The sequence below is a fragment of the Chenopodium album genome, chromosome 8, assembly GCF_948465745.1.
Source record: "Chenopodium album chromosome 8, dcCheAlbu1.1, whole genome shotgun sequence".
In the NCBI taxonomy this organism is placed as follows: domain Eukaryota; kingdom Viridiplantae; phylum Streptophyta; class Magnoliopsida; order Caryophyllales; family Amaranthaceae; genus Chenopodium; species Chenopodium album.
Window position 1 is genome coordinate 73,017,673 of NC_137841.1, and position 19,553 is coordinate 73,037,225.

A 19,553-nucleotide genomic window follows, 5' to 3' on the forward strand; every position below is an offset into this window, starting at 1 on the left:
TAGTGGAGGTCTTAATCTGTGCCCGTGGACCAAGTAGAGGAATCACGCTTGAGGTTCTTTATCTCCCAATGTTCTTGCTCGATCGCACGTGGAATCACGCTTCAAAGGAACGATTATATGTTCTTTATGTGTTATGCATTAGATCTTGGGATTAGGTACTATATGAATATGATTCATGTTTTTCCGCTGCGTAGTGCCTATAATTCCCTACAGTGGTATCAGTTAGCCTATTGCATTTACACATATTGACTATAATTCTTTGATAGTCCACAATTTTAATTCAATTAGGAGGGAGAATAATTAATTATGGTTCAATCTTTATATTAAATGGAGATTTAATTTTTGGGATATGATTAAATATGATTTAATTGCTCAATTTGTTCTAGCAAAATCCGAATTAAGCCCTAGTTTTTCAAAAATTTTGATTGAAATAAAGCCCTAAAATTTTGATTTTGTGTGCTTAATTTTGATGATTTTCGAATATTTATGCTTCATAATTTTAATTGGATTGTTTTGATACATATAATATGATTTTTTGTATAATCAATAATTTGATTTAAAAGTTAAATTAAATTGGAATTAATTTTATGAAGAACCCTAAAATTTGAAATTGAATTGTGAATTTGATTTCAAAATTGAATTAGGCATAAATGTTATGTTTTAAAATTGAAATTGAATTTAAAATTTAAAGTTACCAATTTAATTCGCTTATGGTACTTTAAATTTTATTAAACATAATTGAATTTTGCGTTTACTTATAAATAACATGTCGTTCTAATTTTATTATTATATATAATCTCCTCGATTGAAAAATAAAGTTGAGAAACGTTCTCAAAAGTTTAAAAGATAATCCATAAACCTATATTCCAATTTTGCTAAGATTGTTCTAAAAGGCAAGTTTTAGAAATTCATGTCACATGTCTAAGGTTGGTTTTATTCAAAATGATTGAGTAAAAGGCCAGCACATCTTCATTTTGAAAAGTGTTTCAAGGGATATGATGAGATGGGAGGTACAAACCCTCTAAAATACAAGTATAAAAGTCCAATAACATCTCTTATCTTCAATATGATTGAATATAAGAAAGTGATTGGAAATCTTTATGATCAAAAGTTGATCAAATGACGCTATTCTTCATCCACTTTATATAAGAGTTAAATAGTTGATTAAACTCTATTATAAATAATGATTGAATAGACTTAGCAAAATCATGAAAAGTGCTTAAAGTAGTTGAGCAAGGCTTAAGGTATCATTTTGAACCTAAGAGAAATGTTCTAAGTGACTCAAATGGGAAAGGTTTAGGAATATATGAGGATTGCATTAAGAAGTTATAGGTCAAGAAATGCAAATAAGTTGCTATTTCTCAAACCTAGAACTACTTACATGCTAAAAGTTGTTATGAACAACAAATGTTTCAAATTAAATGGACCAATTCCAATTGATTAGAAACTACCTCATATAGTTGGAAGGTAAAAGAATGGAAAATGTTCCAATTTAAGAAGTATATTATAGAAATTGATTTAGCACATTGCTACTTTTTGGACATATGATGTCTTGTTTAGTTCTCTCTCATTGAGAATGAGGTTGAACTAAATGAAGAAGTATGGCTAAGGGAGAAATTAATCTACAAGTTTAGAAGCAAATGTTGCTACTTCACTAGTAGAATCTACAAATCTGGAAGCAAAAGTTGCAACTTTACAAGTAGAACCTATATTTCGCCTTACCTTGTTATTGGCTAGAATTAAATAAATGTTATTCATTCTTGCCATCATCAAAACACCATTCAATGTTAGTACTGACTAAGCATCGAAGATTCAAAAACGTGGAATAAATGTTATTCTATGCTTCATTGGGTCATAATGTGTTTTGAGTTGCTAAATAGGTTCAAAGTTCTATATGATAGAAATAATTGAACCATTTCTATAAATGAATTGTCTCTAAAATGTCAAATAATTCAAATGAAAATGAACATTGCATGCGAAAGATCCAAAGGGATGGACTCTCAATATCATTGGATTATGAATCCATTGATATATGTAATTATCATTCAAATTTGAAATTTTGACAAAGTCACCATTTAGAGAAATGATGATGTGAACTCAAGGTCGAATACATATCGATGTAAGAAAATCAAAGGTTCAAAGGCAAGAGATGGACAATGAAACTTCATTTGTGATATGATCACATGTGCTTAGTTGAAGCATAAGAGTGAAAATTTTGAAAAGTTCAAAATGTTCAGTATAAAGTTCAATATCAACTTGACAAGATAATGATTACATTACAATATGATTGTAATTGTGAAAATTTAAGTCAAGACATGTACTTGGCAACACATTCAAAATATTGCAATATGATCGTAATAATGAGAATTTAAGCCAAGACCTTGATAAACATCCAAGAGTTGTGAAATCGTTTTACAACAAACTCCGAAAGAAAACCTTGTGAAATGTTCATAAAAAGGATCTATCAATCTATATGAGATATATTTTGATAATGGATGTAAATTACCTATCTTCCAACCATTGTTCAAAGGATATACTTTTAAGATAAGCCACAAAACTAAACAAACTACATACGTCAAATCAAATGTAGCAAAGGCTTCATATGTGATATGGATAAGAAAATTTCTTATTAAGTCTTTCTACAAAGCAAGGAATAAAACATGTATTAAACCGTTTGATGCACGTTCGATTCCTATATAGAGCACGGGGTACTACTACACAACCATACTTAGCACAAAATGTTTGTTGCTCAAGTAAGTGCCCTTATGGAAATTGTTCCAAAAGGTCAAGTGGGAGTAGTATAAATCTCGAAAGAGTTCGAGAAAAGCAACAAACAAACATGGCTCAAACCATGGTTGGTTCACCCTATGCTCAAAAGGACAAGTGGGAGTATAAGAATCTCGAAAAGTTTGAGAGCCTTGAAAAGTTCAAAAAAAAAAATGAATTCGAAAATCTTGAAGAAATTTGAGAAGTAATTGAATCAAAGCAACAATATGAGCATGATTCACCTCATGTTACAAATGACAACGCGTGGTCTCATTAAGTGTAATGGGAATAATAACCATGTGTCGAAGGTAGTACATTCCAAGTGCACATCCTCAATTGTCGTTTCTCATTGAAAACTAAACAAAAGTTGTTGTATGAGTTTCAATTGTTGCATCAAACCCACAACGATGACTAGCATATGTAAAACTTAATCAAAGAAATATGATTTCATATTGATTAAGAGTTCTAAAATATTCATTTTGGAACATGATGATTATGCAAGTAATAAATATGATTTGACAAGTTATGACTCCAAGTGGTTTAAAAACCAGGAAATCTGAAATAGATTCTAAGTCTGTAAGCAAGTGTATGAAACTTGAATAATTTGCATAATTGAGTAAGACTCATTGTAAGCAAAGCAGACAAGAAAGAAAAATGTTTTCTAGCAAAGCAAAGACTTGTTAATGGATTCAACAAATTCATAGTATGACTATGATTACGATGAAACCTTTACATTAGTCACGTTGCAAAGATCTATTAAAGATGTTTTAGTGATTTCTACCTCATAAGATTTGGTAGATGGATTTCAAAACACTTTCTTGAAATTGTTCATGAAAGAAGATTTGTATATGATACAATCAAAAGTTTGAAGATCCAATAATCCTAGGGATGCATAGAATCATGGAGTTAGTGTTCTTAATTTTGTGAGTAAATCAAATCGTTTGCTGTTCTCGTAAAATGAAGAAAAGGTCGTGTGTGTACAAGATGTTTAGTGGGAGCTATGAAGTCTTCTTGGTCTAGTATAGAGAGCAATTGTTCATTTCTTGAAGGGTCAAGAGATGACTAATGCATTTTGTATGAAAATCTTAAAGAAGAATGATGAGTACATTTGGGATTCAAAATCTATAGAGATAGGTTTTGATGGATGTTTGAGCTTGGTTAAGAAACTTATATTGATAAGATTCTTATAAAGTTCAACGTTATATTGAAATGAGTTTCAATCCCATGTAACATGACACGTTGCTTAATGATTCAATACTTTGAGAAAGGTTGATGAAATTAAGGTCTTGAGTGATGATCCTTATGCAGTTTGCAAAGGATGCATCATGCATGTCATGGACTATACTCGTCTATTTGATTCACATGTTTTAGGAACAAGTGATGATAGATTTCAATTGAAATCCAATGTTACGTTGGAATACAAATTAGAAATTTCTAAGTTCCTTGTGAAAGGACGAAGGAAAATTCTTAGTGTATGGAGATGAAAATGATTATAAAATTTAGAAATTGCAAAATTCATGTTTATGAGAATGTCTCATGAACTCTACTTTCTAAACCCCTTCCATTTCCAAAGCATGAGAAACATGCTAATGAAATTGGATTGAGGCAAATGATGTAATTAGAAGTTGTATTTGTTTTTGGGGAAAAACAAGTTACATGTGTAATACATTCATTTGCAGAATTATGTTTATCAATTGAAACAAAGTTTCAATCTTATTTAATCGTGGTTTCAAGATTAAATAAAATGTCCAAAATAATTATGGATTGATGGGCTCATCAGGTTAATTTATTTAAATAACCTGGTGAATGAAACCCCACAGGTGAACTGAATTCATACATTATTTAAGTTCTTAGTTCGGAATCATTAAAGTGGACATAAATGATTTCATAAATTGGACTAGCATGTAAGATTGATTGGATAGCGCAGTTTCATGGGCTATAGGAGCGTAGTGAAGCTCGGTCAATCACATGGGTATGCATGAATGATGCATGATCGAACTATAGACCTACTTTGAAGTTCAAGTATAGAACTTCCGGATATATTAGTGGATTCCTTTGACATGAGTGGAACATTGATTTCATTCAATGATTGATGTAACTGTGTACATTCAAACGTCTTCCCGTAACTAGAGATTATAAAGGGTGTTTCCTGGTTACCTCATGATTTGAGTGGGAGCCTAGGTTGCCACAAGATTGGATAGAGTCTACCTATTTAATTAGGAATGTGTCTTGGCCCCTTGAAGAGGGAGAATTCAGAAAATGCATGGCCGTGCTCGAATGGATTACATAGTAACCATTTGTTTTGTAATTCTCACTAAGTTTTCAAGAAAAGATTTGTAGACTAATATGATCACGACATGAGATGCAATCATATTATCAAATCGACACACATTGACTTAAGGAATTTGAATATTGCGCACTTGTCTCAGACAAGTGAGAGATTGAAGGAATTGTGTCTTCGATAAGTGCAATTACTAGATATATTAAGGATCACTATTATGGAGATAATAAGTTCGTTCTTCTGGGTCGTCATTATCTGTTGCTAGACTATGATCAATGATCTTTAGGCTAGTCAAATAGTCCAAAGCCTACTAGAATGGATCCTATGAGGTCACACAACAAGGGTATTGGGTTAAGTAAGTAAAAGGCCCATTAATGGGCCTCATGAGCAACTAACTAATCATGAAATGGATTGGGCTAGCATAGTTAGATGAGAATTAGGTTTTGGGCTTTTGACATGGGCTCTTATTTAGAGATGAGATCTATAAATAAGATCCATGCCTAGGGTTGCTTGCAAGCAGTCATAATTCACACACAGTGTATTTTGACATCAAGGCAACCAATCCCAAAGACCCTAATTCCTCTCTCTAACTCACGGCTTTCTCTCTCCTCCCCTCGTCCGTACGGCCGACCACCTTGGTGGCGCGTGTGGTGGTTCGTGGTGGTTCATGGTGGTTCGTTGCTCGCACTTCTCCATAGAAGGTCAATTGAAGGGTTCAATTGCAACTAACTAGCATTAGTGGAGGTCTTAATCTGTGCCCGTGGACCAAGTAGAGGAATCACGCTTGAGGTTCTTTATCTCCCAATGTTCTTGCTCGATCGCACGTGGAATCACGCTTCAAAGGTACGATTATATGTTCTTTATATGTTATGCATTAGATCTTGGGATTAGGTACTGTATGAATATGATTCATGTTTTTCCGCTGCGTAGTGCCTATAATTCCCTACATTCTCGCGCTTGCCTCCTATCTCCTTCGACTACTGCTACTCCCCATGGGCTTGGAAATTTGAGCAGTTGATGATAAGTTGATGGGATGGCTTTCATTTTATGGATCCAAGGGGTTCCCACTATCACATTGTAAGCAGTTTTGCAGTCTATCACGTAGAAATTGTGCATCATATTAACCCCTTTGAGCAGTGTTGGAAGCTGGATTTCTCCCAGAGAATTCATAGGTTCGCCATTGAACCCGACTAGAACTGTGGACTTTTTGATGATATCTGATTCCTTGAAGCCGGCTTGATCTAGGGCATCTTTGAAAATTATATTGGCCGAGCTTCCATTATCTACCAGTACTCTCTTCATCTTGCAGTGACCCACATGGAGGGAGATCACTAAGCAATCGTGATGCTCGGGTTCGTTGAACCTGCTATCATCGAATACAACTACCATATCGTCCAGCTTCTTTTCTTCATTACTTGGATAGGTTTGGGGGATGCTGGATGCTGAGGTACCGACTTTTGATATACGCTTTGCGCTGGAGTAGGTTAAACAGCTGATGTTGGATCCACCTGATATTGCTTGAATCACGACACCTGGGGTTGGTGAAGCTGGCGGTCCTGATAGGGCCTCTTGCTTGACTTCAGGTCTCTTTCCTTTCTTCCCGAGGAGATCTTTCAGGTAACCTTTCTTGAGTAGCCAGGCTACTTATCTCTTAAGACTGTTACATTCGTCAGTCTTATGCCCATGATCTCCATGGTATTCGCACCACTTTGATTTATCCTTCTGGTGCTCAGGCTTGTCACTCTTTCTGGGCCATCTCACAGGTGGCCCGATATCTTTGAGGGCGTTTACTATCCCTACTACATCGGTATCAAAATCATACGAGCTGACATCTGGATAGTACTCTATTGCTGGCCTGCTGGGACCTTCGCTTGCTCCAGGTTCAGATATGCTGTTGACATTGCTGCGCCTTGGTTGCCAGCTACCCTGCCTATTTCCGGAGTTCTGATTGTTGAAAGATTGATTCCCCGAATACCCAGACGGTCTCCTTTCGACCCAGCTTCTAGCATGCTCGTCCTCTTCTACACGGACTTCGGCCATAGCCCTGGTTCTAACTTCTTCGAATGAAGAGCATGGGTACCTGGTCAGCTCATAATATAACCTAGATCTATATTGAGGCCCTTGCGGAAAGCTTGAATAGCAGTTTAGTGGTCACAATTCTTTATGCTGACCATTTCCCGATTGAACCTGTCCCAGTATTGCCGGGTTGTCTCGTTTTGCTTCTGAACGATCTGATACAGGTAACTGCTCTGCTTATCCAGCTCTCTGCTGGTGGCGAACTGCTGATAGAATTTGTTTACCAGGCTGGAGAAGCTGGCGATGGTACCTGGCTTTAAGTTGATAAGCCACTAGAGCGCAGGTCCTGATAAGGTAGCACCAAATTACTTACACATGGTGGGTTCAATTAGCTCCCACGGTATTGATAGCTGCCACATTTTTTGCTTGTACTGGGCCACGTGATCTTGAGGGTCAGTGGTTCCATCGTACATCTTGGGAAAGGAGGGAATGCTTAACTTTGTGGGAATGCGCACTTTAGCAATCTCCTCCACGAAAGGGGATTCAGCGAACCCATCACGGGATTCATAGGCTACGGGTTTGGGAGCGCCTGGTAGCCGAGTCAGGAGCTTCATCATTTTCCGATTTTGAGCTTTGATAACGGCAACTTCCCTGGCCATGGGGTTAGATTCTCCGCCATTCTGCTCCTCGTTACCACGAGATTTTTTCTCTCTCGTCTTCTCCTTCAGACTCGTCAGATGATACCAGGGTGAATTGGGGTATATCATCAATTTGAACCCTCTTCTTTTTATTGCTCTTGACAGATTCGAGTTCTTTGGACAGCTTCTCCAAGGACGCTTCAGATTCAACTTTGAGCCTTGCCAAGGTTGTTTGGGATTCTTCTTCGAGTTTCTGGCTGCGCGCGATGGAGGCTTTTAGCTCTTCGCGCAGTTGTTCGATTAATGCGTTTGCATTCGGGTCTGGGTCTTCTCCCATGATGAAGGGTGAACCAGTTTATCTAACTGTATCCCTACAGACGGCGCCAAACTGTTTTGGTCAAAAAACTGATTACCAGGTTTGACCTGGGTTGCGACAACTACAGCTAGATTAAAGTAACGAAGCTTGCTAAACTTGGATCTACAAGAATGAAACAGGGGAAAAAAGGGGAAGAAGACACAGAGGTGATGACGCAGAAAACCCCAAGAACGAGGGTAAAAACTGCGGGTGGCTATGAGTCCACCAATCCACTAAGTAGTCAAATTTTACAGGTTACAATATAGGTTGCAATTTAATAACTGAACGATAAATCTCTTATTATATTCTATGGCTATGCTTTACTATTTTTGTGATGGTCTTTGCTATGGTCGCCTCTCTCCCTTTTATACTCCGAAAGCCTTCCCCAAGATCTTTAACGACACTTTCCCTTAACTCCTCTGATTTCGGGATTGAGGGCCAAAGTTGTTCCTCCTTTTTCTCCGCACGTCCTGGTCAAGGGCTTACTAGTTTGAACCAGTCTTCTTCAACAGCCAAATTGTAGAAAGTGGCTCCTATTTCCACGGATAGAGGTTTGACTCGAAGATTCTGGAGAATATTCCTTGCATCTCTGCTCAGCTTGCTTGGTTCCTGGACACCAGCTTCGCTGTTGCCTTCAACCTGTGCATTGCCAACCTATAACCTGTAACCTGACTACCTGTAGAACATAAGAATTCCGAGGTGAAAATTTTAGCATAACGCTTGTTACCCTGTTAATGGCGAAGCAATTTTTGAAACCCCATTTAAGTTGGATTATAAATGGGAGAAAAAAGGGTGGGGAGATGAATTGTTATTGCTTGCTCATCCATTACATCTTAAGCTGATTTCTGCTTATAATTCTGGGATTAGGGTTCTTGATAATTTTAAGTATAAATCAATTGATGGAGATTTAGTTGCTGTAATTGGAAATCAATGGAGTTTGAGGGTTAATAATGTTCCAATTTCATGGCACTCTAATCGAGGAATTTGTGAAGAAAATTATCCAGAAATTGCTAGTGCACTTTGGAAAGATGTTGGTGGTTTAAATTCATCCCCAATTTCAGCCACCAATTCTTATCATTATGCAGCGCAGGTTGCTAAAATTGCTAGATTGGGTTTAATTGCGGAGGAAATTAATTGCATGGAGTTAATCCCAGTAATTAAGATGTTTTTAAGGGAATATATTGAGCCTTGGTTAGTTGGTAATTTTGAGAAAAATGGGTTTAATTATGATGAAAAATGGGGTGGTATTGCTTCTGACGTAGCCGATTATGGGTTTTGTATGTACAATAATCATCATTTTACATTGGGTTATTTTGTGTTTAGTATTGCTGTTTTGGCAAAATTTGATGTTGAATGGGGTATGAAGTTTAAGGGTCATGCTTATGCATTGGTTGCATCTTATATGAGTTTAGGGAAGAATAAGGAGAAATCTAAGTATACAAAACTTAGATCATTTGATCCTTATAAGTTACATTCATTGACAAATCCTTTACATGATGAGCATACTCGGAATTCCGAGATTCCAAGTGTTTCAATCAATGCTTATTACTCGGCTTCACTATTGGGTATGGTGTATGGTGATGATCATCTAGTGAGTGTTGGGTCGACACTAGCCTCGTTCGAGATCGAGGCTGTTAAGACATGGTGGCATGTTAAGGAGGGTGGTGTGTACAATGGGGAGTTTTGTAAGAAGAATAAGATGGTTGGTTTATGTTGGGAGTATATGAGAGAAGGTAAGTTGTGGTTTACAGCAGCTGAGAATAAGGTATTCAGGTTCTTCCTATAATGTCTGTGTTATCAGAGATTTTATTTTCCGACGTTGGGTTTGTTAGGGATGTTGTTGAGTGGGCGGCGCCGTCTTTGGCGAGGAAGGAAGCTACTGATGGTTGGAAGGGTTTCGTTTATGCATTGGAAGCAATTTATGATCACAAGAATGCGTTGAAGAAGATCAGGGATTTAAAGGGTTTTCATGAAGGAAACTCGCTTTCGAATATGTTGTGGTGGGTTCATAGTAGGATTGGGAAGAAGAATGTGTGTTGTAGGTTTAAGAAGGAAGCGAATGATTGTTGGTTTTGCACCTATTGCTGCTGATTTCAACTTATTAATGGCTTAATGCTGCCCTATTTTTGTGCAATAGTAGTTGCTTAAGGTCTTGTAGCAGTCTCCGCTTGTTTAGTCTATTGAACTCTTGTTCTAGTTTTTGCTACCAAACCTATGGTATTGTTCGGTAATTAACAGCTTGATGCCGTAAACTTAATAAGTCTTTTGTAAGTACAAGTTGCTTGAGCTCTTGTTAGTCTTGCTTGTTTAAGTTTATTGAGCTCTTGTATTAGTTTTTGCTACCACTATGCAAATTTTAGACTATGGCCTTGTTTGGTGGTAGCGGATAGTGTTTTGACTTTTGAATCGGTTGTTAAATCCAAATTCTATGTACTAACTACTAAATTCTAGTGAAGAAGCTTGGTAAATTTGTCTCGTTTATCATGACTTTGGGTATTTTCATTTTTCAGCAACTAGAATGCAAAGCTAAATAGCTAAAGCAACAATCTACCTATATGAAAAGATTATTTTTAGAAGTATTAATGAATGAGCAATAAAGCTGGAATAGCTCAGTTGGTTAGAGCGTGTGGCTGTTAACCACAAGGTCGGAGGTTCGACCCCTCCTTCTAGCGATTTTTTAATTTTTTATTTTTTTTTAAAAAAATATGTTTATGTGTCATTAATGTTCATTCAAGTTATACCATGTTGCCTGTTATTGAACAATTACTAGTCTCAACTCTCAAGTTTAGTAAACAGAGAACAAATGTTTATTTCGAGATCGAATGAAAGCCAAATTTGTAAACAAGTTGACAGATGTTTTTATTTGGAGATCGTATGAAGCCAAATTTAATAAACTGCTTAAGAGCAAGATTGCCTGCAATTTTACACACACACCCACATATGGATGTGAAGTATTTACAAATGCTGAATTTCCCTGAATCCCTCGATCATGGCATTTGCTCATTGCTGTGTCGCGATTAATCCTTTGACTCTTGCCAATTCAATACTTAGAGCAAATTCAGTGAATAGTTTAGTGCCAAAGACCATATGTATTTCACCATAATTTTAGTGTACTGATCTAATTTATAGGTGAGAACTTCAGTACTAATACTATTTTTTATGAATTCTAACCAACAAGCTGGAATAGCTCAGTTGGTTAGAGCGTGTGGCTGTTAACCACAAGGTCGGAGGTTCGACCCCTCCTTCTAGCGCAACATTTTTAATTTATTTTTTATTTAAACCTCAAGCTCAAATTATTTAGGATACTGTTTTGGTGTAAAGTTTAATGTGAATTTATTTTGAGCCGGAAGGAATATCCTGTGTATTAAAACTCGTCGAGTTTTTTGATACATTGGCAACATCCACCTTATCTTGGAGATCTCTGTGGTTGCAAATTACACATCTTACAGGCATAGATGTAAAACATTGCTGCTAGCTTGCTAGCAGCCAATATAAGTGTTGTAGTAAAAACTTGAAAGGGGCAATTTTAAAAAACACCCAAAATTACAATGTGTTTCTAAGGTAAAATGCACTTCCAAATGAGAGTATCTAAAAGTGTTCTACAGCTCTAAAATTATCTGATTTGAAGTTCAAGTCCTAGCAGCAGTTTGATCATTTTGATGGAGTCTTCTATAATGATCTGCCTTATTCTGCCTGAAAGCCCGGCATCCAATAATAAAAACTATAATGAGGACAGCGAGGAGTACGACAATCCCCGGAAACAACCTTTTCCACAATACGGCGAGTTGGCTAACAAACCCCTCTGCACAAGTACTGCAGTAGTAGCACATTATTTTGGTGTCCCTATTCCAAACATCACAGTCGTGTTTTGTCAAAAAGTTTACAGTGCAGTTGGCAGGTTGGCGGCAGCAACCTTGCTGTGTAAAACATAAACAAAATTTTTGTCAGGCTTGTTATAAGGAGTCACAAACGACAATGATGTAGACGTGTTGTAATCATGAATGTTATGAACACCGACACACCATACATCATCAAGTCTAAAGGATCCTAATGCAAATGGTCTAAGACGAGTTTTCATATGCTTAAGTTTATACATACATTATCTTGGAACAAGCTGATTTTAAAAAATTCAAACAAGAATTTTTCTTTTAATCAACTACGAAGTACTACATTATTTAGGGACAGGGTGAATTTAAGTTCATATTGTTTTCACATCCTACGAACGTTAAAGATATAGTGTAACAAACCTTAAGATTGTTTGAAAAGAAGAAGTTATCCTTTAGGCCATGACAACAAATATCCTTGCGGATTAAACACTTCCTGACTATGGACCAGTCAGCTATACCCATCGCTTGATCTTGGAACCAGAAAGTGAAGTCATTAAGATTGTGAGGCTTCCCAACATCAAGACGGACAGCACCTTTGGCGATAACAACAATCCAAAGCAGAACAGTAATCGTCACCACCAAAATGAGGATCAAATAGACGAGCAAGTAGAGCCACATAATGAAAGGGGAGCGGCTGCAACTCCCAATTAGTCCTAAGAATGATACGACCACAAGCACAATACCTATTCTAAGGCAAGGCGAACTCAGGAGAGAAAAGCAGGTCATGTCCTTATGGGTGGCCAAGAATATCCTAAGGAATAAAAGGAAGAACCCAATTAGGAGAGTTACCAAATTTATGCAGGCTGTGATGCCATTGCTTCGACGTGCCATTGCAAGGGATCTCTTGAATTAAAATCTGATAGTCGAAAAGAAATGGAAGTTGGAAAGGTTTGGGGAAGGAAATAAAGGTTTTTGTGGGTGTTTAGCAAAGAAAGGCGGTATCTTAATTATATTCAAGCAGGAGCTGGGGAAATGTACATTTAGCTAGGAAGGAATCTGTCATTGCATGGAATATTAGATGTTTTCAATACAAAGTCATGCAATGAATTCGCATATTTTCTTGTTCTTAATTTGATTTAGGGTGACAATAGAGTAGGCATCCGAATTTAGTTAATGTAATGCCAACACCCAACCAACCCTGCCCCATTCAAAAATAAAGGCTGTAAAATAGAATTCTGTATTTAGCTATAACAATTGTTCATTCTATTTAACGATCAACTCCTATTCAACCCATTTTTGGTAAGTGATGTCGTCAAAAACAAAATCCAAAATTTTATGGCATTACATGTTGTGATTTTCTCAATGCAGTGCATAATCAAAACAAAATACAAATTGAAGATTACCAATCCATCATTTCAGATTCATACGAAATTGGGATCAGATGTAGATTCATTTTATAAAAAGCTTATCTTTGATGGATCTAATCAACAAACAACACCAACAATTACGAAAATCTTACATGAACATCACAGAGCAAGGGGAAGATTACATAAGTCTAGAAGCCAAATGAAAGACATATTATTTTGTAGAAAAGTTGGTTTCATAGTATGAGGTTAGTGAACATATAACATGCATTAGTATCTAACCGAAAATAAAATAAAATTCTAATGCATATTGATAGACTGATAAGTTTTTCTTAACTTTTTTCAATCTGAAAACATTGAGCACACACACCAAAGAACAATCTTTAAGACTCAAGCAACAATCTAACCGAAAATATATTACTGAAAGTAAAGAAGTCCTGAACATGCATACCTTTTAAGGATTCAGCTCTTCAAGACACACGTTGGGGGATTTTGGCAAGTGATTCCCGTATCTTCTCCTCGGAAAAGGACAGATCGACCAATTTTCCTTGCAAAAAGCTGTCATAGGCTGGCAAGTCAAAGTGGCCATGTCCACACATTGCCATTAGAATCACTTTAGATTCTCCTGTCTCTTTGCAATGGAGAGCCTCCCTGATAACGGCTGCTAAGGCGTGGGTTGGTTCTGGTGCAGGGATCAGTCCTTCAGACCTTGCAAATTGTATAGCACCTGATGTATATCAAAGGAGGTTCAGATCATACTAAAGTTTCATTCAGTTGAGCCAAACAAATAACTATCATAAAAAATCTTGCTAAGCCATTGCGTGCTAGCTAATTAACACAAAGATTATCAGAAATACAAGCTTGAAGATTACAGGGAAGTAAGATACCTTGGAAACATTCAGTTTGCGGAATTGCCACTGCTTCCATCAAACCCAATTCATATGCATGTGAAATCAATGGTGCCATACCATGGTAACGCAGTCCACCTACACAATTATACCAACATTATAACAATACTGAGGTTAATAGGGGATTTCTGAAGTATAAAGACAAGGAACAATGAGAGAATACCGGAATGGATAGGGTCTGGAATGAAGTCATGACCAAGAGTGTGCATCTTCAGCAACGGAGTCATCCCAGCAGTATCACCGTAATCATAAGTAAACACCCCTTTGGTCAAGGAAGGGCAAGCAGCAGGCTCAACAGCTCTTATGAGAGGATTCATTTTACCACTCAGTTTTTCCCTAAGAAAAGGGAAACATAGCCCTCCAAAATTGGACCCTCCACCAGTACACCCAATTATCACGTCAGGGGTCTCACCAAATGCTTCCATCTGTTTTATACATTCCTCGCCTATAATAGTCTGATGTAACAGGACATGGTTAAGCACACTTCCTAGACAGTATTTTGTATCAGGGTTTGTTGCAGCAATTTCTACAGCTTCTGAAATTGCTATTCCTAAACTGCCGGGGCTCAAAGGATCTGATTGAAGGATTTTCCTGCCAGCCTCAGTTAAGTCAGATGGTGATGGGTGAACCTTGGCACCCCAAGTCTGCATCATCAGTTTCCTATAAGGTTTTTGATCATACGACGCACGAACTTGCCACACCTGCAAAATTATCAGCACAGAACAGAATCATAGTGAATTGTGATGATATGCACATACAATAAGAAACATGCAAGCCGAAAAAGTACTCATATAGTCAAATGCAGGAAAAGCTTTACATTTGGGCGTTCTTGTTTCAAGACACAGTCATCAATGCATAGAACATGTTTTCTGCTTTATGCATAGCTATAAGAAAGCTCCAACTGACATAACTCATGTGCACCAAAACTGAGATTAAGAACATGAAAATGAAAGGAACAAATTTCTCGAAAGAATATGAGAGCCCTAGATGATTTTCAACAGGAAAACTATGCTACATAGAAGAACTAGAAAAACAAAACAAGTAGCCTAGCATGTATATGCTGAGAATAACCAAAAGTATGCAAATTGTCATCATTTCTTCCTGGTAAAAGAAAGTTCAATCAAAGAGATCAGACCGAATATGTAAAACAATAACTGAAATAACACACAATCAACTAATCAAGTAACTCTTACTTCGCATTCTAGGTTGAATATGCTGCAAGCAAAGGCAAGGGCACTACCCCATTGTCCAGCTCCAGTTTCAGTCACAATCTTTTTGACACCTGCCTGCGTGTTGTACCATGCTTGCGGTACAGAACTGTTAGGCTTATGTGATCCTGCAGGGCTAACACCTTCATACTTGTAATAAATCCTCGCAGGAGTTCCAAGGAGCTTCTCCAATCTCTTGGCTCTACATTCATTTATGAAGAACAAATTTTAATGTACATTCTTATATGGATTACAATTCACAAACATTACACAATCGAAACATATACAGAACCTGATTAGAGGAGTTGGTCTCCATAGACTATAAATATCAATAACCTCCTCCGGTATTTCAATGAATCTTTCATTGCTCACTTCCTGCTTGATCAACTCTTCAGGGAAGAGAGGTTCCAAATCTTCCGGTTTAACAGGCTCAAAAGTCCGAGGATTCAGGGGTGGGGCGGGTTTAACAGAAAGATCAGCAGTTATATTGTACCAATGTTTTGGGATTTCAATTCCTCTCGAATCAGCTTGTGCTCTTACTTTAAAACCAGTGGAAACCTTCACAAATTTCAATGGCTTAGTATTCAATGATGAATCCCTTAAGCCATGTTTATCACCTAAACAAAATGATTTATAGTGTCAGAATTTAACTAAAACAATTCTGCATGAAATGGTTTACAATTATTGCTACAAACTATCAAATTTTATATTCAAAACCACAATAATGATCTAGATTCAACCCAGAAAAAATAACAAAGTTGCCTCATACTTCAATTTATTTCCAATTTAATGGTTACATTTATGATCTAGAAAATTTTAACATAAACCCAGATCACAAGAGACAGGGTTAGGCCTACCTCATGACCCATAAACAACTAACAATCTAAGTATGAAAACAATCCAATAGTTTGACTTTCTTATTGTAATGGTGCAAACTAATATTGACAATAAGATTAAATTGCCCAAATCTAGATAATTTGATCCAAAATTATGCAGTGGAAAGGTGTAATACTCCTTTCGTATCTAAATGTTTGTTCTTACTTTTTGAAACAATCACTGTCGAAGTAGGAATAACTTTTAGAAACGAAGAGAGTACTATTAGAAAACTTCAACTAACACAGTAAAAACAAAATTGGCACTAAATGATCCAAACCCAGAAAAATCCAAAAACAATTAGTTAACATAAAGATTGCAACAAAAATAATACAAGAAAATAAAGAGTTAAAAGGAAGATTACCCTTGAAGTTGAAGCTTGGACAAACAGTGAGAGAAGAAGAAAGAAGAGCTTGAGTTGCCATTATTTTAGTTGAGTTTACTGAAATCAGTAAAACTTTGTACTATAGTCTATAATATAAAATTAATTAATCCACATTATTATAATTTATAAATAAACAAGAAAAGAAAGAAATCTAAGTTGTTTCGTTTGCATTAAATTAGAATTGTTGGACTTTTAAATGATTCATGTAATCTTGGTAGAAAACTACACATTCAACGCAAGTTCAAGCGCAACCCATTAAGAAATGTGCCCACTTCATTAATGATTGGGTTTTTATTTTTAATGACGTTGTGACAAGTCTTTGTAGTTGGTTCTAGTGATACTCTTTGCCTTCATTAGAAGAGAGGTGATAAAAAAATCGGGTCGTAATTCAAATATAGTTTGGGATAATCATTAATTTGGGTCACATATTTGGTGCGAAAATATCACAGAGTAGAAAATTGAATGCCTAAGCTAGATAGTACCTTAAGTGCCTGGAGGTTATGGAGTTTGGTATTCAAGGAGTGATAAGAGGAACAGCTCACGGTTTGGTTCAATCGACATTTATATGCGGATATGAATGTCTGTCTTGAAGGTCTACGATGGGAAGCAAAGCGTTTACTACATGTTGTTACAATTTATAATCTAATACGGAAAGTATTGTCTGAATTTTATAACTAAATTATATTGTGATGATGAATTAAAATTTTATTGGAAAAATAAGTTTTAGTATCAAAGGTAAATAGAGCTTATTATAAGAATGAAAGTAACCAAGTACAAGGAATATAGTTTAAAACACCATGCGTACATGTTTTTTTTATACATTATTAATCAAACTCTATGCACAATTTTGACATTTTTACAAAAGATTACAAGTCAATCCCATTTACATTGAATCTTATGTGTATGCTTGAAGTTATACTTCATTATCAAAATCCCATCAATCCTCCTAACCAAAAAGCTCTCCACCAAAACATAACACCCAAATCTTTTCCATTTCATATTCTCTCTTCTCCTCCTTCCAATCTCTTCAACTCTCTCCACTCTCACATCATCTTCTTGATTTTCCATCCACCCCCTTTCCATTTGTATCCCTCTCATGGCATCGAACACCGCCAATCCCATCCCCAACCTCACCTTATTTCCATTGCCTGAATTGTTAGGCACTGTGAAACACACAAATCCTAACATAGGTTTCACTTCTATTGTGGCTTCCGAGCCATAGAGTAGTACCTCTTCTCTTTTAACCATCGCGTCTATGACAATGGTGTCATCCTCTTCATTACCCCTATTTGGTCGCGAGTATATCTCTTCCCAATATTGCTCGAGAGTGATCTCATAGAACATCGATTTCTTCATATGTCGCCACAACTTTGCCTCTTCCCTACATTAAAGTAGCAATAACAATCATAAACATGACTATGCATATAGATGTTGATGCATAAAGGCGGTCCAAAACTATAAACACCCAAATTTTGCTTATTGTTTGTTGCTTACCTAAGAAACAAGAAGGGGCTATACCATCGTCCTACAATAACTGCAGCATGTTGATTTTGAGGTGGTAGAGGATAAGACGGAGGTGGAGGAAGAGATGCTTGGACAGACTCATCAAGGCCTAATGCATCGTGTATTTTTCCTCGAATAGAACGATAAACTCTTACCTCCCATCCTTTCTTTCGTAAAAATCGTGGAGGAACTCCATCATAAGCAACAGACTTAGCATAGAAGCCACCACCATGGTAACGGCGGATCTCAAACTGTTGGTAGATGTCTCTGTAATCAAATGGCCTCGGTTTTATATCGTTTATAAAGTCAGAGTAGCAGCAGCATGAGCATATGTCTGACTTTTTTGAGCTTGTGCATGCTTTCCTAATAAACAAATAAACAATGATAGAATTAGGAAAATTATTAGATTAGAAGAAAGAATATACAAGGATTTGCTCCAAAGTACCAATATAGGATCCCCTTCACATTATTTAAGTTCAACTTTGTACTATACCATGATCAAATAATATAATAACCTAAGGAACTATTAATGCTTTTATAAGATAAATTATGTATAATCACCAATTCAGTATCAGATAACTTAGCCTCGAAAAGAAAGAGTTAGAGAGAGTACCCTTTGTGATGGCCTTTAGCACGTATAATGTAGTACCTATGAGCAGACAGTGGCTCACCAACAACCGGGAGGAACCAAACCTTAGTGACAGTAGGATCTCTGATGTCTGACGAATGAACAATCGACAGCATCTTGTTCTGAGGAAAGGGTAAAGTCTTAACCCTCTTATAATCACAAACACCCCAACAGTAAGTATCCTGCTCTTCTGTTAAATCATCAGTAATAACTAACACACCAGTATTTGGTGCATAATCTGGTGGCCTAATTGACAAGGAGCTTGGGTCTTTCCTGTATAATGACAGACCCCTTGTAACATACATTATCCTATGATCAAATATACTCTTAACAACTTTGATTTCTTTGTGATTTGTGAATTTGATTTCTTAATCTTATTGTATATGGGTTTATGCATATATATACAAGTATAGTCCACATTTTTTAAGTGTCATATCAACTTTAAATTGAGTGGTGGTTTTTCAGTACTTTAATGTAGAATGATGTGGAGCTTTACTCTGTTTTTCATGCAAAGTGATTTCAATTATTGAATTTGTTAAATTTTTAGGTGAAGGAAGTATTATTCCTTACAGATGAAGATATAAAGATAGTGCATCTTTAAAGCTGAAAGCAGTCATTGTTTTTTCTTTTATGTACCTTAGTGGGTCATACTATATTTTAGTACAAGCTGAAAGAGTGGTGTAAAGAAAGCAAAATAAGACAAACCCAAAAATCTGCATGCATATCCTGTAGTGACCAATAGTTTCATCCTCGGAAAAAAGCTGAAATTAAAATTTTAAAATAATAAGCCACATTTGACTC

At 36.5% G+C, this 19,553-nt stretch overlaps 5 protein-coding genes and 2 non-coding genes across 8 annotated transcripts; 3 read left to right on the forward strand and 4 right to left on the reverse strand.

The window, feature by feature from the left end:
* Nucleotides 1–5,980: 5,980 nt before the first annotated feature.
* Nucleotides 5,981–7,087, reverse strand: LOC145555483 (uncharacterized). Its single transcript, XM_081617221.1, has 2 exons — nt 6,712–7,087; nt 5,981–6,669 (listed from the first exon to the last, which is right to left on the reverse strand). Exons 1-2 carry the CDS (start codon nt 7,085–7,087, stop codon nt 5,981–5,983), a joined length of 1,065 nt encoding a protein of 354 aa, XP_081473347.1.
* A 32-nt stretch (nt 7,088–7,119) lies between these two features.
* On the forward strand, nt 7,120–10,147 carry LOC145555484 (glucan endo-1,3-beta-D-glucosidase-like). The gene is made up of 5 exons (XM_081617222.1): nt 7,120–7,123; nt 7,244–7,369; nt 7,867–8,117; nt 8,769–9,789; nt 9,858–10,147. Exons 1-5 carry the CDS (start codon nt 7,120–7,122, stop codon nt 10,145–10,147), a joined length of 1,692 nt encoding a protein of 563 aa, XP_081473348.1.
* A 507-nt stretch (nt 10,148–10,654) lies between these two features.
* On the forward strand, nt 10,655–10,728 carry TRNAN-GUU (transfer RNA asparagine (anticodon GUU)). The gene has a single exon. It is a non-coding gene; the product is annotated as a tRNA-Asn (tRNA).
* Nucleotides 10,729–11,233: 505 nt separating this feature from the next.
* TRNAN-GUU (transfer RNA asparagine (anticodon GUU)) lies at nt 11,234–11,307 on the forward strand. Its single transcript has one exon. It is a non-coding gene; the product is annotated as a tRNA-Asn (tRNA).
* A 197-nt stretch (nt 11,308–11,504) lies between these two features.
* On the reverse strand, nt 11,505–16,738 carry LOC145556594 (uncharacterized). 2 transcript variants are annotated; one of them, XM_081618246.1, is made up of 7 exons: nt 16,601–16,738; nt 15,656–15,980; nt 15,349–15,565; nt 14,319–14,856; nt 14,135–14,233; nt 13,699–13,974; nt 11,505–11,973 (listed from the first exon to the last, which is right to left on the reverse strand). In XM_081618246.1, the coding sequence occupies exons 1-6, from the start codon at nt 16,659–16,661 to the stop codon at nt 13,718–13,720; spliced, it is 1,497 nt and encodes a 498-aa protein (XP_081474372.1). In that variant the 5' UTR covers nt 16,662–16,738; the 3' UTR covers nt 11,505–11,973; nt 13,699–13,717. The 2 variants fall into 2 exon arrangements, with proteins under 2 accessions (XP_081474372.1, XP_081474373.1); XM_081618247.1 differs by lacking the exon at nt 11,505–11,973 and adding an exon at nt 12,192–12,476.
* LOC145555485 (tetraspanin-8-like) lies at nt 11,686–12,561 on the reverse strand. The gene is made up of 2 exons (XM_081617223.1): nt 12,304–12,561; nt 11,686–11,973 (listed from the first exon to the last, which is right to left on the reverse strand). The coding sequence occupies exons 1-2, from the start codon at nt 12,559–12,561 to the stop codon at nt 11,686–11,688; spliced, it is 546 nt and encodes a 181-aa protein (XP_081473349.1).
* Nucleotides 16,739–17,348: 610 nt separating the features above from the next.
* On the reverse strand, nt 17,349–19,470 carry LOC145642324 (uncharacterized). Its single transcript, XM_081693456.1, has 3 exons — nt 18,738–19,470; nt 18,116–18,487; nt 17,349–18,002 (listed from the first exon to the last, which is right to left on the reverse strand). The coding sequence occupies exons 1-3, from the start codon at nt 19,055–19,057 to the stop codon at nt 17,495–17,497; spliced, it is 1,200 nt and encodes a 399-aa protein (XP_081549582.1). The 5' UTR covers nt 19,058–19,470; the 3' UTR covers nt 17,349–17,494.
* Between the last annotated feature and the right edge of the window lie 83 nt (nt 19,471–19,553).

Coding starts and splice junctions, on each gene's coding strand:
- LOC145555483 (XM_081617221.1), bottom strand. CDS start 7,087: ATGGCCGAAGTCCGTGTAGAAGAGGACGAGCATGCTAGAAGCTGGGTC. Junction 6,670..6,711: donor TGGGCATAAGACTGACGAAT/GTAACAGTCTTA, acceptor TACTCAAGAAAG/GTTACCTGAAAGATCTCCTC.
- LOC145555484 (XM_081617222.1), top strand. Junction 7,370..7,866: donor GGCTGGAGAAGCTGGCGATG/GTACCTGGCTTT, acceptor TGCTCTTGACAG/ATTCGAGTTCTTTGGACAGC. Junction 9,790..9,857: donor TTGGGAGTATATGAGAGAAG/GTAAGTTGTGGT, acceptor CTGTGTTATCAG/AGATTTTATTTTCCGACGTT.
- LOC145555485 (XM_081617223.1), bottom strand. CDS start 12,561: ATGTGGCTCTACTTGCTCGTCTATTTGATCCTCATTTTGGTGGTGACG. Junction 11,974..12,303: donor TCTTTTCAAACAATCTTAAG/GTTTGTTACACT, acceptor TGTTTTACACAG/CAAGGTTGCTGCCGCCAACC.
- LOC145556594 (XM_081618246.1), bottom strand. CDS start 16,661: ATGGCAACTCAAGCTCTTCTTTCTTCTTCTCTCACTGTTTGTCCAAGC. Junction 15,981..16,600: donor TCCAAGCTTCAACTTCAAGG/GTAATCTTCCTT, acceptor CATTTTGTTTAG/GTGATAAACATGGCTTAAGG. Junction 13,975..14,134: donor GCAAACTGAATGTTTCCAAG/GTATCTTACTTC, acceptor GATATACATCAG/GTGCTATACAATTTGCAAGG.
- LOC145642324 (XM_081693456.1), bottom strand. CDS start 19,057: ATGTATGTTACAAGGGGTCTGTCATTATACAGGAAAGACCCAAGCTCC. Junction 18,488..18,737: donor GCTAAAGGCCATCACAAAGG/GTACTCTCTCTA, acceptor TTTGTTTATTAG/GAAAGCATGCACAAGCTCAA. Junction 18,003..18,115: donor AGCCCCTTCTTGTTTCTTAG/GTAAGCAACAAA, acceptor ACTTTAATGTAG/GGAAGAGGCAAAGTTGTGGC.